At 41.6% G+C, this 16,671-nt stretch overlaps 1 protein-coding gene across 1 annotated transcript in view; it reads right to left on the reverse strand.

Annotated features, from left to right (window-relative positions):
• The window catches only part of LOXHD1 (lipoxygenase homology PLAT domains 1), a gene marked incomplete at its 5' end in the record, with an annotated part of 327,020 nt that overhangs the window by 132,507 nt on the left and 177,842 nt on the right, over window positions 1-16,671 (reverse strand). Inside the window, 5 exons of the mRNA XM_084628053.1 lie at window positions 3,780-3,940; window positions 5,760-5,952; window positions 6,359-6,555; window positions 7,377-7,453; window positions 13,964-14,124. Of these exons, the coding sequence (XP_084484179.1) occupies window positions 3,780-3,940; window positions 5,760-5,952; window positions 6,359-6,555; window positions 7,377-7,453; window positions 13,964-14,124 (789 nt within the window). The remainder of the gene's footprint in view (window positions 1-3,779; window positions 3,941-5,759; window positions 5,953-6,358; window positions 6,556-7,376; window positions 7,454-13,963; window positions 14,125-16,671) is intronic.

The raw sequence follows: 16,671 nt of genomic DNA on the forward strand, positions 1-16,671 counted from the left end.
GAATTGCTAGGGACGGCTCTGTCTCTGTGCCTACATCTCCCCATCTGTAAAATGGGGATGACACCAACCTTTATAAAGTGCTCTGAGATTCATAGATATTAAGGTCAGAAGGGACCATTATGATCATCTAGTCTGACCTCCTGCACAATGCAGGCCACAGAATCTCACCTACCCACTCCTGCGATAAACCTCTCATCTATGTCTGACCTATTGAAGTCCTCAAATCATGGTTTAAAGACTTCAAGGTGCAGAGAATCTTCCAGCAAGTGACCTGTGCCCCATGCTACAGAGGAAGGTGAAAAACCCCCAGGGCCTCTGCCAATCTGCCCTGGAGGAAAATTCCTTCTCGACCCCAAATATGGTGATCAGCTGAACCCTGAGCATATGGGCAAGTTTCACCAGCCAGATACTACAGAAAATTCTTTCCTGGGTAACTCAGATCCCACCCCGTCTAATATCCCATCACAGGCCATTGGGTCTATTTACCATGAATAGTTAAAGATCAATTAATTACCAAAATCATGTTATCCCATCATACCACCTACTCCATAAACTTATTGAGTTTAATCTTGAAGCCAGATAGGTCTTTTGCCCCCACTGCTTCCCTTGGAAGGCTATTCCAGAACTTCACTCCTCTGACGATTAGAAACCTTCGTCTAATTTCAAGTCTAAACTTCCTGGTGGCCCGTTTATATCCATTTGTTCTTGTGTCCACATTGGTACTGAGCTTAAATAATTCCTCTTCCTCTCCGGTATTTATTCCTCTGATATATTTATAGAGAGCAATCATATCTCCCCTCAACCTTCTTTTAGTTAGGCTAAACAAGCCAAGCTCCTTGAGTCTCCTCTCATAAGACAAGTTTTCCATTCCTCAGATCATCCGAGTAGCCCTTCAGTGTACCTGTTCCAGTTTGAATTCATCCTTCTTAAACATGGGAGAACAGAACTGCACACAGTATTCCAGGTGAGGTCTCACCAGTGCCTTGTATAACGGTACTAAAACCTCCTTATCTCTACTGGAAATACCTCTCCTGATGCATCCCAAGCCTGCATTAGCTTTTTTCAGGGCCACATCACATTAACAGCTCATAGTCATCCTGTGGTCAACCAATACTCCAAGGTCCTTCTCCTCCTCCGTTACTTCTAATTGATGCGTCCCCAGCTTATAACTAAAATTCTTGTTAATTCCTAAATGCATGACCTCACACTTCTCACTATTAAATTTCATCCTATTACTATTACTCCAGTTTACAAGGTCATCCAGATCCTCCTGTATGATATCCCGGTCCTTCTCTAAATTGGAAATACCTCCCAGCTTTGTATCATCCGCAAACTTTATTAGCAAACTCCCACTTTTTGTGCCAAAGTCAGTAATAAAAAGGTTAAATAAGATTGGTCCCAAAACCGATCTCTGAGGAACTCCACTGGTAACCTCCCTCCAGCCTGACAGTTCACCTTTCAGTATGACCCGCTGTAGTCTCCCTGTTAACCAGTTCCTTATCCACCTTTCAATTTTCATATTGATCCCCATCTTTTCCAAGTTAACTAATAATTCCCCATGTGGCACGGTATCAAATGCCTTACTGAAATCTCGGTAAATTAGATCCACTGCGTTTCCTTTGTCTAAAAAATCTGTTACTTTCTCAAAGAAGGAGCTCAGGTTGGTTTGGCATGATCTATCTTTTGTAAAAGCATGATCTATCTTTTGTATTTTGTCCCATTTACCATTGACTTCAATGTCCTTAACTACTTTCTCCTTCAAAATTTTTTCCAAGACCTTGCATACTACAGATGTCAAACTAACAGGCCTGTAGTTACCTGGATCACCTTTTTTCCCCTTTCTTAAAAACAGGAACTATGTTAGCAATTCTCCAGTCATATGGTACAACCCCTGAGTTTACAGATTCATTAAAAAGTCTTGCTCATGGGCTTGCAATTTCATGTGCCAATTCCTTTAATATTCTTGGGTGAAGATTATCTGGGCCCCCCGATTTAGTCCCATTGAGCTGTTCGAGTTTCGCTTCTACCTCAGATATGGTAATATCTATCTCCATATCCTCATTCCCATTTGTCATGCTACCATTATCCCTAAGATCCTCTTTAGCCTTATTAAAGACTGAGGCAAAGTATATTGGGCCATGCCTAGATTATCCTTGACCTCCACTCCATCCTCAGTGTTTAGAGGTCCCACTTCTTCTTTCTTTGTTTTCCTCTTCTTTATATGGCTATAGAACCTTTTACTATTGGTTTTAATTCCCTTTGCAAGGTCCAACTCTACCTGACTTTTAGCCTTTCTCACTTTATCCCTACATGTACAAGGCATAATGTGACAATGGTAAAGAATCACTGAACAAGTCAGTTTCTTAACAGGGAACGTTATTAGAACAAAGGAAACATTTTATCCCTCACTCTCCTTCATGATAGGACTTGTGCCTAGACACTGCCACACCTATCCCTCCCTTCTGCCCAGTTTTCTTCAGTAGACTTAAAGAAACAGCACACACATCGGCCTATTCCTGACCATGCTGCTTCCCGCTTATGAGAGGTGTAATGAAGTCATTAATTATCCATCTCATTCAAGCTAGAACCTGGACTTCCTAAGTGTTCTTATTTACTTCCTTTAAAAAGTGTTAGGTAGGGGAACCCAGGCTACCCACTCCACTGGGTTCCAGCTCAGGGCCCTGAACCCAGGCAGGCAGAATCAGTCCTCAACAATTCCCCTGTTGAGCTCCTTCCTTCCTCTCTTGGTTCTGTAGGCTTCTGCAGCCTGTGCCTCTGATCTGCTCTTCTTTGGGTTGTTGTCACCCGGGGGAGGCTTCTCATCAGCTTGCTGGCAGGACCTTCTTTCTCTAACCACCTTGCTCCATTGGCAGCTGCCCCACCCCTCAGCCCTTTTATTCTCCCAGGTGCTGTCAGGCAGCCAATCAGCATTGGCCGGCAGTTCCTGCACTAACTCCTTGGTTGCTAGGCCCAGGCTGACTGAGACCCAGAGGTTAGGGCACTTGCCTAGTACTCAGATGGCCCAGGTTCAATTCTCTTCTCCACTAGACTTACCATGTGGCCTTAGCAAGTCACTTAGTCTCTCTGTGCCTCAGTTCTCCCTCTGCAAGTAGGGATAATAGCACTGCCCTTCCAAACCCTGGTGGGAGGTGTCAAGGAAGAATACAATAGAGACACCATAAGGTGCTCAGATACTATGGTAGGAGGGTACTGTTAGCACCTTCAACAGATAAAGTACAGAAGAGCATACGATGCACCCCTTAAAAACAGCATGCTTCCTGGGATGACATGGCTCTGTACCCCCCAACACTATTAGCACAATCTGAGTACACTTTCCTACGAAACGAAGAGTAGTAATTCCAGTAGCAACGATTGGCAGAGTTGAGCCAATCATGTGTATCTCTATCGCAAGTGCCATGTGTGATTAATGGCACATTCCAAAGTAAGCATGACAATATGTCATGCATGCTTTTTCGATTAAATACAAAAGCTTAATTGAAACTTAAGGGAGAATGCCACTAGATCAAGGCCAAAAATATAGGTTTACAAATGTTTTGCAAAGCTAAAATGAATACTTCTTTTCTTCTACGGTGCCTGCATCCTAAATACTAGTGCATGGAAACCTGAAAGGGAGACTAGTCTATTTTTCATGAAGTACAAAAGCCAGTCGAGCAGGAAGGTTGAAAAGTGAACATGCTTTGCCATTTTGTTAAAAGTACATTATTTTGGTTCTCATTTCTTTCCCTTCAGATAAACAGTAAAGGCTGCCTTCATCATACCTTAAAAATATCGGTTGCTCCCCTCTCAAAGTTGTTTGACCTGCTTTTCAAGGTGATCAACTCACTTTTGCCAGTCTCGCCATAAAGCTGCATGAAGACATTTGCATTGGTGCCTGCTGCCCGCATGTCCCCCGTAACTATAGACACCTCATAATTTACCACTATTCCAAAAGAAAAAATAAATGTAATGGAGGAATTAATACACAAAGCTCCTTAGTTTAATTCTGGGGTGGGTTTGCTAATGGTGAAGTGCATAGAATTGCTTTGAGATGAAAATTAATTATTGTCTATAATACACAAAGGATATTTTTTACCATGTATAAAACAATGCATGGCTCCACAGCCAGTGCCTATCTCAAGGGTACCTCCCAGAAATGGCTCTGACACATTCTGCTTTGGTAAAACCACCTGCAAAATGTGTCTAATAATACGGCTTTAAAAATCTGCAGCTCTCCAAACTCAAGCTAAACATTATTATTTGTCTGATGTTCTAATTTTACAAGTAGCCAAACTCAGTACAGAGATCAGTCTGAATGATCTAGTGGATACAATATGGGCATGTCTATGCTGCAGCTGGGTGCGTGCCTCTCCAGGTAGAAAAATTCACACTAGCTCTATTCAGTTCGCAGGTTAAAAGTAGCAGTATGAATGCTGCAGCCTGGATCAGCTGCATGAGCTCAGACCTACGGGGTCCAGGCGACCTTGGACTCAGGCTTGCACTCCTCAACATCCACACTGGGATTTTTAGCCCACTAGTTCCAAAGGAACTAGTGCAAGTCTGTCTACCCAGGATGGGAGGCTTGTTCCCAGCTGCAACATAGACATACCCCAAATGTCTACCACTCACAGACTTCCCATATAGACTCTTGGCAAGTCATTCAGAAACTCTGTTGCTCTTACCCCACCTGGAAAATGGACCTATATACATTTCCCTGAAGGGGAATACTTTGGTTGAGAATGCAAGAGGAGTTATTTTACCAGATCCTGAATTTCCTTTCATGCAAGAAAAATAGTCTGGCCTGGTCCAGTAGCGGATGATAAAAATATTCTCCATCAGACCACTGGCTTGTCAGGTCAAGTGAATTTCTCAACTCAAAGTTAGAGGGGTACTAATAGGGCCTTAAAAATTGAACCTCATTGCCACATTAACTATGGAGAGGTTAGAACCTCTCCATCACACAGGAGCAAGCAGGGAGCTACATGGAGCAGTGGGGAAATGCACCACGTTTTTCCTCCTTGGGACATGAGGTCAACTTTTAATCTTGGTTCTCAATGAAAATTAATGTACTGATGTCAGTCAAAACCAGAATGGATCTTCATCCGTATCTATCATAAAACTTCTCTCCTCAAGAGAGACTAGGGACTGAAAATTCAGATGCTGTTGCAAGTCAAGACTGTAATGAACTGGAAGAGCCGTGTGAGGATGCTGGAAGAGCATGGTAGCTGCAGGTCAGCAGTGAGAGGCCTTGATGTTGCAGCAAGGGAATCCCAGTGTCTGACTGCACTGAGCCTGGCCATAGCCTAGGTTCTTCCTAGAATCTCAGAAGTCAGATATGGAGGAGGCCGATTACATCATCATCACAGCAATAACCCTGTCAATGCAAGAATAAACCCGAGAGTGTTTTTTTCTTGTGGTTTTTTTTTTCATTTTTTCTCATCTGATTGTAAATGACCACAGCAACAGGGCTTTATCATTCACTTTCACAAACAGTGTGCTGCTACCACTGCCTATCATGCCGACCAATATTGCATCATTGTTTCCTTGTCCATATGTCTGTATCCATTTGTTATCTCTTGTCTTATACATAGATTGTAAGCTCACTGGGGCAGAGACTGTCTTTTCTGGGTTTGTACAGCACCTAGCACAATGGGGTCCTGATTCATCCCAAGGCCTTTTAGGCACTACAATAATACAGATAATTATTATTAATAATAATATTAATAATAATAACAATAACATCAAATGCTTTGCTCTCTCACATTTCTCAATGGACACAATCTCACTTGGGTAGAGCTCCACCTCCACTTTCCCATCAGCCTCGTCTTTGTCAAGCCATCGGTTGCATGGGAACATGTACTGCCTTCCATGGACAGGAACTGTGATCTGGACACTAGCCAGGAACCAACCAGATCGGAGCCCTGCATTATCATGTCCAATCAGAAGTCGGTTGATCTTGAAAAGAAAAAGCAAAAAGGGGCGAGGAGAACAAGGAAGGCATTTACTTAATAAAATAAAAATCTACTTCCCACGTATGTTCTGTTCTTTCACTGTGTGCATGCAAACCTTTTCTATATGTATCATCTTGTGAACATACAATGTTCCCTTAAACATGCAATTTGGACAGTTAGGTAGCCAGAGAGCCACACTGCACATGGAAACATTGCCTTACATGTGCAGACACCATGGTATCTATGAAAAATCCCTAGTTGCAATTGTAGCAGCCTATTTGAAAATGTGGTTTGTAACATTTTGTCCAAAGGTCAGATTCTCTTTCAGTGCAGTAGTTCCCTTAGTACTGTGCTGATTAGTACACAAATCACTTGCATATAATACTGACCCACTTGTAATGAAGTCTTACCTTTCCAATATCCAGTGTCTCTAAAATAAACTCATCCACTCGCCCACGTTCAAAGTAATTGCCTAGGTCATTATCAGAAACTAACAGAGGCTCCTTGCTGGTGTTTGCCTTGTCACCATACAGTTTGATAAAAACTTTAGAATCTGAGCTGGCTCCAGGAACATCTCCTGTCTTCACACTGATGTGATAGCTGACATCTAAAGAGATATTAATGTACACAACACAGACACATGATGCACTGCCAAAGTTCATCCTGAATCACTGAAGCTTGCTGCAAACTAGAATAGAACACAAGCATGAATGAGAGAGGCTTGGAAACATTTGCATCAGAGTCTTGCCCAGAGGAGCAGACTGGAAGGAGCTCATAAACCTATGAGATGTGTTCACCAGCTATACAAGTGGTGAAAAACATAACAGATATACAAATGGACTGAGAATGTCTGATGACAGACCCACAGGGTTAGATTACCACCAAAACACAAAAAAGTAAGCTTTTTAGAAACTGAAGTAGCCTTTATCTACTTTTGTGCCTACAGTTTGATTTTAGCCATTTTTTTTTGCATGCAAAATAATTACTAAGAGCTATGTTCTTGTTCTCATTTAGCAATGTTTTAGGAAATTACACTCTTGATGCCTTAAAATCCTGATAAGGGAGGGTTGTCATCTTTGTCTTGTTTTTTTTTTTTTTTTTTGGATTGGCTGAAATTCAGTGTTATTCAATGGAATTCACCCTGCACAGGAGACAAATGTTTAAGGATCCAATTTCTAGTCACACAAAACAAGCCATTCTTAAAATGTTTTAAAAATTCTTTCCATTACACAAAAATGTAGCGGTCATCCTCTTGTATGCAAATTAATGCCATTCATAAACTATGATTTAAAGATCAGAGATTTCCCCCCATATGGCCCAGCACACATTTCTTAGATGTTATTGGTATAAATATTGTAGTTTTCCTGTTAATTTAAACATAAATAAATAGCCCAACCCAAAGCCTTCTTCATCCCAGACCAAACTCACTTTTCAGGATCGGTGAATCCCCAGCCGGTACTAACTCTCGAACAATCTGACCATCATCCTCATTTTTGTCAAGCCATCTGGTTTGCAAATAGAAGTAAGTTATCTCCTAATATTTACCACATTCAGGGTTTTAAAGGTCCAGACAGATACAGTATGTAACAAAAAGTAACACTGCGTAGATAAAGTGACATTTTTAGGTGGCTATCCATCTGTGAAGAAGACGAGACCTAGTTAACATGAGTGTGATCTAACCCTGCAGCAGTCACACATTAGTCTAAATTCACCAACAGCTAATATTTTCAAAAGGTCCATCTTCCATTTGCAACACAGGTAGAGGTGCATCTATTGTGACTCGCATTTGCATTTACATAGAAGGTGTAAATTCAGCAGATACAAATCACTCCGGCAAACAGGCTGGGCCTTTTGAAAATCTTGCCCATTATCCAGAAATTCTTATTGTCTTTTATTCTGACAATAATATCAGATATGGCTATTGACATCTTTTCTTATGACTGCCGATTCCTTTATCTTTTCATCCTACGCTTTCTATGGGTAACCAGGAAACCAGACAAGAGCTGAATTATATTTTTGGACCTTGCCTCTCGATTTCAGAGCTGGATGTGCTGTGGAAGTAGCATGCTTCACCCTGGAGTGCTAACACAGGAGGGAGGGAGGAATATATTTGCATCACAACATTCATGTAACAGCAAATCATTAGGCTAATTAGAGAGAGAGAACTGGCACAAACAGAACTGTGGACTGAACAAGCGCTGCGCAGAAGCAAGGCAAGTTTCCCCACACTGTCCTCTGTCAATGTACTCCATCCTTACCCATTACACAAAGGGAGAGGGCAGTTCAGTTTCCATCATATTCAATCTTCAGCTTTGCTGCTGTGACTGCTATTACAAGGAAGCCAATGAGAGTGGATGAGGCGGTGGTTTTAGAATGTGGACAAATATCAACCAACAATTAGAATGAGACCATCTTTTCCTTTCTCATAGGCCAAACACTCATCAAGCTGTAACACCTTCAAAGTCACTACCATCTGGATTTGAATGGTGATCTAGAGATGAAGGGATCCAGAGCCAATGATCAATCCCCTGAGCTACCAACTCCCTTTCCCACCAGTTTTGCTAGTTTTTTTTTTTTAATTTGTCAGGTTCTAATTCCCTCCATCTGAAAAAAAAAAGAGTTAGAATCTCCTTTCTGCACCCACCCCTGCACACAGAAATAATATCAGCACAGGTGCTATGTGGAAGAAACAGCAGTTTGCAGGAACACCAAACACGAAGCAGAACTCAGAGTTGGCAACAGCCCCAGGAATATTCTGTAGCCCAGAATTCATAAGGGGAACATGAAATAGCCACCAGGATTTTGCAGCAAGACTAAGTGCCCGGCAGCATGCAGAAGAGAGACACATGTAATGCCATTCCCCCCACCCCAGTCTCCCCACTAATCTTTTGTTGGTTGTCGGGTATGTAATCTACCCAGTATTCTTCCCTTTCACTCTGTAAAACATGTGGCCATGTGTGTTGGAGAGGTTTAGCGGTAATTATATCAGCATGAAGAAATATCAGTTTAACACTGTGGTAGGTTATCAGGTGCGATGTTCGCCCTTGTTGGTGAGTGAGATGGACTGTAGGGATATAGAAGCACAGCTATCTGTGTTGAAGAATGAGAGATTGATGTAAAGAATTGGAGCCAAGTGTGGAGTGTATGGAGGACACATGAAGAGCGTACCAGAACATGTGTCTTACGGAAGGAAGTCTTTGTATTAGTCATTGGTTTGGGGTTTTTTTACCTGTTGCAACTGATCCTTAGTACCTGTGTGTTGTGTAGTCCTTGATGTTGATTCAGTGGTCCCACTCTTGGACAGGTATCCAACAACTAGGGAATTAAGTCATCACAAAAGTCAAGATGCCTCTGCATACATGGAACTTAAATGGGGTGCCCCCAGAAAACAGAACTTAATTTCTGCCCACCCCATGATCCTCTCAATTCAGAATGCCCTTCAGAAAGAGAGAAGCCCCTGGGATAGCTGACTTTATGCCAGCTGCTTTTTGTGCTAATCTAGCATCAGTCATCTTGGAAGCTGCTTCCTCTGTTGCTGGTGTATATGTGGTTGTTTTTGTATCCTTCACTGTTGCTGGTGCAATCACCCAATATGGAGTGAATCCAAGGACACCTCCTGAGCCAAGGTGAAAGAATCAAAATGTCTTCCACAAGAAACAGAACTTTGGGTGCAGAAGGGAAAATATTAACTGCTTCCCTGGTGGAGAAGGGAGTGCCGCAAGGGAATTCATGAAGAAAGACTGCTCTGGAGAAGAGCTTTGCTCTTTGCCGGGGGCTACTGATGAAGAGGCAAGGAAGAGTTTAAATCAGGTGTGGAAAGCTTGCTACAGGCTGGTGAAAGAAAGATGGGGATAGACCACCAACAGAAATGACTTAAGGCAGCTACCATTGCCCAATCTTGTGTTAACCAAAAGACTAGCAGGCTGTGGCAAGGACACCGTCTCCTCAAGCAGCGCAAGATGAAGACGTGTGAATAATGATAGATGAGTGATTTTGATTTGCAACACATTCTTGTTTCTCCTTTTTCCCGCACAACGTGCCATTCAAATGTTGTTCCACTGGTGTCACAATGGAACGCCATAAAGCACTTGTATCTACATATTTGTCCCTTGTACATCAAGCTCAAGGTACCTCCCATGCCCAGCAGCATGGTTTGCAAAAATTCGGAGGGACAAAAGAACTCTGTGTATAATGAACAAGGTTTAGAATGATGTCAACTAGGTTATATATAAACACATGACATTAATGGATCAACACATTCTAAACACATCAGGCCATTTAAAATAGCATTCATTCGACCTAACAGCCAAAGTACTTCTTGTACAAAGTGCTTGTAGAAGCATTTGGTTTGCAATGTAAAATCATCAATAATCCCTAGGTAGTTTACATACATCTGTCCACATATTTCTAACACACACATACCTCAGTCTGGTACCACTCTGAGCTACACACACTATCAGGCTAAAATGATGTTCTGTAATCCCATATTGCACAAATATTTACAAAACACACAATGATGTGAAAACCACAAGAAGTTCAGAGATTCGGGTCAGGTTTGGACACTTATCCAAAGCTTATCACAAATATTCAGATTTCTTGGGTCTGCAAAGCTCAGCTAGAAATATCAAGCCATATTCCCAGCCGGTATAAAATCATTTCAACGGTGGTATAATGATTTACACCAGCTGAGGATGTGGCCTAACATGAGATTGGGCTGTCTTTGATTTCCATTTCATTTCTGCCTGGGATATTATGAAAGCAGCCTCTTTTACTGAATGTCAGCTCCTCCGCTCCTGTCCTTGCACAAAGCCCCAAAGTGAAAATGAAAAATAAAAAACTTAAGCTTTGATCCTCAATATAGGTGTGGTTCTAGGTTTGGGTGGGAAAGGTGGTTCTTATTTGATTCAGCCCTTTCATTTATCCTTTTTATTGTGAGCACTATTTATGTTTATAGCACCCAAACTGTAAAGTACTTATAATATACAGATGGCTTCAGTCATTGCACTGAATGGTTCAGTGATTCACTTTGAAAAAATCTGAATTATTCTAATGTCAGAAAGTCATAAAAAATTTCAAGGCATCTGAATGATGAGCTAGCACTCTGTAAAGAACACTCAGATATTAGAGAGACAAGGTGGGTGAGGTAATATCTTTTATTGGACCAACTTCTGTTGGTGTGAGAGTCACACTTTTGAGCTTACGCAGAGCTCTTGGAAATGTACTTCAAAGGAGCATTTTTAATGCACTGACTCTGAGAATAACTCTGAGCCATTACATTTTCTTTACAGCAACTATTTTGGTAGTTTAAAGCACAGGACTGGGAGACATTACTCCGGGATTCTAGTCCTGGCTCTGCCACAAACTCACTGTTAATCCATTTAGTTTCTCTGTACCTCACTTTGCTAATACTCCTTGTAGGACTGTTGTGATTTAATTAGTGCATCTTCCTCCAGTGCTACATAAATGCTTATTGTTAAAAGCTTTTAAATTAATAAAAATCTTAGCCACGTGTTTATACACGTAAATGAGAAGAACAAAACAGACTTCAGTGTGTTACATGGAAAGGAAATCCATGTTGGTGTCCTTGCGGCATCAGACATCATGAGAGCTGTGTAACCAGCACCCCACAATGGAAGTATTTCCTATATCTTAGTGCATCCAGATCGGCGGGAGAAGGTTTAGCATCTTCTGCACCAGTATAATCTGTTCCTGTTGGAAGAAGGTATTTGTGCTCTGGCTCTGCTGGATCACAGCAGAAGCAGCTGAGCTCAGAGCATGTCCCTGGACCAGTCCTAAATAACAGGACACAGCAGAAAAAAAAATTATTTCCCCTGGACTTTGTCAATGTGCTATAGGTAACAATTGAACATGATAAGGCCACAGAAGAGAAGGGTGATGGGTACAACAACATATCCACCAGCTGGCAACAGATTGACTGAGACAGATGCTCTCCCTGGCCTTTCTGAACTGTAGTCTCTACCTCTCATTACCACTTGCTTGCCTTGGCTCATTAAGAAAGGGCTGCTCCTCCTAGCCAGGTTTCTAGAAGTATCTGTATCCTGGAGGAGCAGGCCTCTCTGAATGATATCCAGAGCAGCAAGGGAATTGGAGGTATCCCTGGCCAGCAGGAATGGAAGCATCCAAACGCTGCTGGTCATGGACAAGTTTATTCATTCCTATGGAGGATGCAGTGGGTGAGCACCTTTGCCTTCAGATACTTCCAGCCTCCACGACAACTGTAGACAGTCATTCTGCTCCACTTTCTCATGATCCTGCAGAAGACGCAGGCACCAGAGGCAGTGGTAGGAACAGTACTCCACTTACTCCCACTCTGTTGGTCATGTGACCATTTCCATCTGAGAGGAACAGATAATGGTGGCACAAGGACAGCAAAACAACCCATGTGAGTGACAATGGTCTCACTTGGACAACAGATCATGGAAAACACAAGAAGAGCAGAATCCAGTGATTCATGGTGCGAAGGCTGAATGTGCAAGCTGGATAGTCTACAGTCAGGTCTTAATTTGCAGTCTCTTGTTTATGGTTGTTGTTTTTAACGGTCAATGAAATCTTTTCTTCCACAACTGGATGGTGTGCCAAGTGCTTTAGCGTAACCTTACTAGAACAGGATCTTCATCCCAAGGGGATGAAGGCCATTAATTAAGTGGCTTCAGTCATGAGGTTATTCAGAAGTAGCCATTAATGTGAGCTATATGTATCACATGGCTAGACTTGTGAAGATCTCTGAAGATACTCAGCATAACAGTTCTCAATGTGGACATTTCATGTCCAAATCAATGCCTGTCTGGTTACTATATTGTGAGTTAACTTATTAAATGGGTATTAAAAAGTGGTAACATCATAACATGATGGGTTTATTTTGTGGTTAAGGGGGCTATAATTTGGAAACTTGCCCAATTTTTGCAATGAACATGTCGCATCTCGTGTCAAATTCTACATCACTGGCAAGTTGGCTCTGCTCTCTGTTATGTGATGTGGCTTTAGTAATTCAGTGGGCCTCATTCTGAGCTCACATTGTTTTACACTGACTTCAGGGGAGTAATTGCCGGTTATACCAACATGAGATCAGAATCAGACTCAGTGGCTTTACCTTTGTTGGCAATTTGAGAATAATCATATTAGTATATAAAATTCTACCAGTCCTGTGGGAAGAGCATGCCTTATATTTTTAAAAACAGGAATTCATTGTTATTCCGTGGAATTCACCCTGCAAAGCATGAAATCCTCTGCAAAGAAAGGTGGGATTTGAAGGACCCAGGACTCTGTGTTGAAGCTGTGTCTGCAATGTTTCCACCTAGCTATTGATTATTTGCACTCTCCACACTGAGGCAGATACTGGCTAGCACTTGTGTGTGGGATGTGAAAATGAGTGCTAGCTATAGCTTCTCCAAGGGAAGCTTCATACCTTCTTTCCGGCCACTTATTGTCTTGAGGAAAGAGAAGAATACATTTGTAACTTGCCTGGGTGGCAGAGTCACGGGCCCTTTTCTCTTCAATTCCCACCTGCCCTTGGGCGATCTGCACTTCCGTTCCAGTGGTGAGTTTTAATGACAGCATCTTATCGATTTTGCATACTCCCAACAAGAGACTAGCATGCCGCAGCTCTCAGGATCATGGGACATGCATGTGGGGGCAGAAGAAGGCCCCCCATCTGCAACAAAAGTAGGAGGCTGCAGAAGCAATGCGAATGTTCCTGCAGGAGGAGGTTGCATTGACATTGGATTCATCACCAGAAGGTTGCATTTTGTCTCTGGGAAATCCTCAGCCCCATTGGCTGTAAAGTTTATTCTTCAGATTGCTGCCTATTTAGTAGGAGAGGGCCATATTATACTTAATCTCCCAATCCACACATTTTGCTTTGAGGCCAAGCAAAAAAATTATCTGGCAGGATTTAGATGAGCTCAGAAGAGTCCAAGCCTGAACGGTAATGAGGCTCTTAGAAGTGTGACAGATCAGTAAATACAGGCATCATTTGAGAGCATCATTTCCAGTACCTGTGGCATGGGAATTCCACAGCCTGACTTTCTGGCTGCCCTTCTTCCCTCACTATCACTTTGTCAAGGTACCAGCCACTGCTTCCTCCTTTGCCGTCATGCCCTATCCTCACCCTCCTCACCTGCTTCAGAGTCACTGCTTCAATGTAGAACTCATCAGCCTTTGACAGAGAGAAAAAGAAACAAGATTAGGGAATATTGCTCCTAAGAAACAAAACGAAACACAAGCATTTATTACTGTGATCAAACCAATCCCAGAGCTGCAGGATGGAGAAGATCCCTCAGAAGCAGGTGAATGCATTAAGTTCAAGTTAATTTACCAAAGAATGAACCGGAACATCTGTGCTAGACTCATAGGGTGGGATTGATAAAGCAACGGCAGCCAGAGCTTTTGGGTGCTTACTCCTACCCATAGTCTCATACCTCCCCCTAGTAGGGAGGAAGGATGGTCCAGTTCTAAGGGTGTTGGCCTGGGATCTGGGAAACCCAAGTTCAGTTCTCTGCTCTGCCTCAGACTTCCTGGGGAGCCAGGGTAAGTCTCTGTGTGCCTGAGTTCTCCAACTATAAATGGAGGTGGCACTTCCTCACCCCAGGGGGGCACTATGAGGATAAATACATGTAAAGATTGTGACGTGTTCAGGTACTCCAGTAATGGGGCCATATAAGTACCTTAGACAGACATATACACAGAGAGGACCACTGTAGTTTACCGTGCTCCTGATGCAATCACAAGGGCCCCTTGCTTTAATGCCTGGTTAGGCAGGAGAAAATTGGAGGGAACATAGTGCTGTTGTGCATTTGTCTCTTCTCTCCACAGAAAGCACAAATTTGCTGCTGGTGGCGGCCTGTCTTTGTTAATGTCCAGATAGAGGGTTAGGAGGGTGACAAATTTTCCCAACCAAGAAAGAGTATTACAAAAATATCAGCCACTACTTTCAAAATATGTTTTAAAAGATTTCAGCAAAACTGTCCTTTCAAAAAAAGGCAGAAAAACATACTACTGAACTTTTAAGTGTTAAAAATAATGGGTGTGCTTGCGTGAGCAAAAATTACGTACATAAGAAAGGGTCACAGGATCAGACTCACAAATACCTATTCACTGATCAAAACCTAGCAGGTTTGACCTAACTTAATGAAGTTGGCTATACTGGACCTGATTCTAAGCTCACTTAGCATACACTGGTGTAAATAAATGAGCATTTACCATACTCTGGTATAAATTAAGTCAATGAAATTACATCAGTGCAACCTGCTAATGTATAAAAAACTAAATTGGTTTAACCCTTGCTTACATCAGTTTAGCTTGCATCGGTAAACTACCTGCTTAAGCGAAACTAATATAAGATAGGGTTAAACTGGTTTAAGTGCATCTAGATTAGAGGTTTGCACTTTTTTATTTTTACTTATTTTTGTTTTTTATTTATTTTTAATTTTTAATTGATTGATTAGTTGATTAAATTTATTTAAACTATTGCATTTTTTTGAATGGACATGTTCTGTTTGGTCAGAGTTAAGCCCTGTATATCTTTCTGTTTCACTCACCAGCTTTCAGTGCCAAAAGAACAATTATTCTTTAATGCATCCCAGGTTAGTTTATATAGTCTGGCTGCTATTACAGTATGAGCAGGATTTCTAAAATTTATTTTTGCTATTATCCACTATTTATTTCATGCACATTGCCATACAACTCATTCTTATAAGTCAGAAACTAGGTATTATCTGTGCTTAAAATATGTTTCTGGTGGAAATGAACTATGATGATTATGATTTTGGAACATCACAGAAACAGGCTTCCAAACTAACAGAAAAATGAGACTTGCTTGGCTATCATTTGGTAAGAGGTAACTTTTCCTCCAGTTTAAAAATTATTACTTTGTAGACTGGAATAAATCATCCCATATTTTTAAAGTTCCTCTTACATTTTGGGCCTACTTTTCAAAACTGGGCCTATAAATAGTGTCTGAAAAAATATGTATGTGCATACATTACACTTGCAAAATGCACATTTGCATGAGTAAATATGCAGTTGAATACACAGTTTTCAAGCACAGCTATGCATCCTGCCATGCAAATACCAACTGTGTGCACAACTACAGGTTTTGTAGACACAATAAGGGCTCAGTTCTGCATCCTGGGAGCCCCCAAAACTCCCTGTGACTTCTAAGAATTTCAGTGGGAGTTTGGAAGCTCTAGAAATGTAAAATCAGGTCCCATCTGTGACTGTATATTTTGCAGGAACAACGTAAATGGCCAGTTTTGAAAATCTCACTTTTCCTATTCACATTTTCTTGCCACTTAAAATTTTTAATTAAAAATGACTTAAAAAAATCCACACACAAATGGCAAATTTGAATGATTCTCTGATCAGATTCTCAAATTCTTCCCTTAGAGATGCATGCCTGGCTTTTAACAGCTTAAACTGAAAACCAGAAATCCAAAGTGTCAGGCACAATTGAATGCATATTAAGTAGGTTGACCCCATGGGTCAAATCAGTGCATTATTTGCTTGTTAATGATGCAGTGGCCTTACCTACTAGTAAGCCTTTCTATTATTCCATGCTTTGCACAGAAGCAGTGCACAGTCTCCATCCCTGGCCCTGGCCCTCCAGGGAGGACAGAAAAACACACGATATTCTGACAAGAAAATAACTGCATGAAAATGACATGAAAATTTGGTGTGGCAATGCGAGTGGGGTGGAAATGAGAAT

This window comes from Lepidochelys olivacea (genome assembly GCF_965140295.1).
Source record: "Lepidochelys olivacea isolate rLepOli2 genome assembly, chromosome: 5".
Taxonomy (NCBI): domain Eukaryota; kingdom Metazoa; phylum Chordata; order Testudines; family Cheloniidae; genus Lepidochelys; species Lepidochelys olivacea.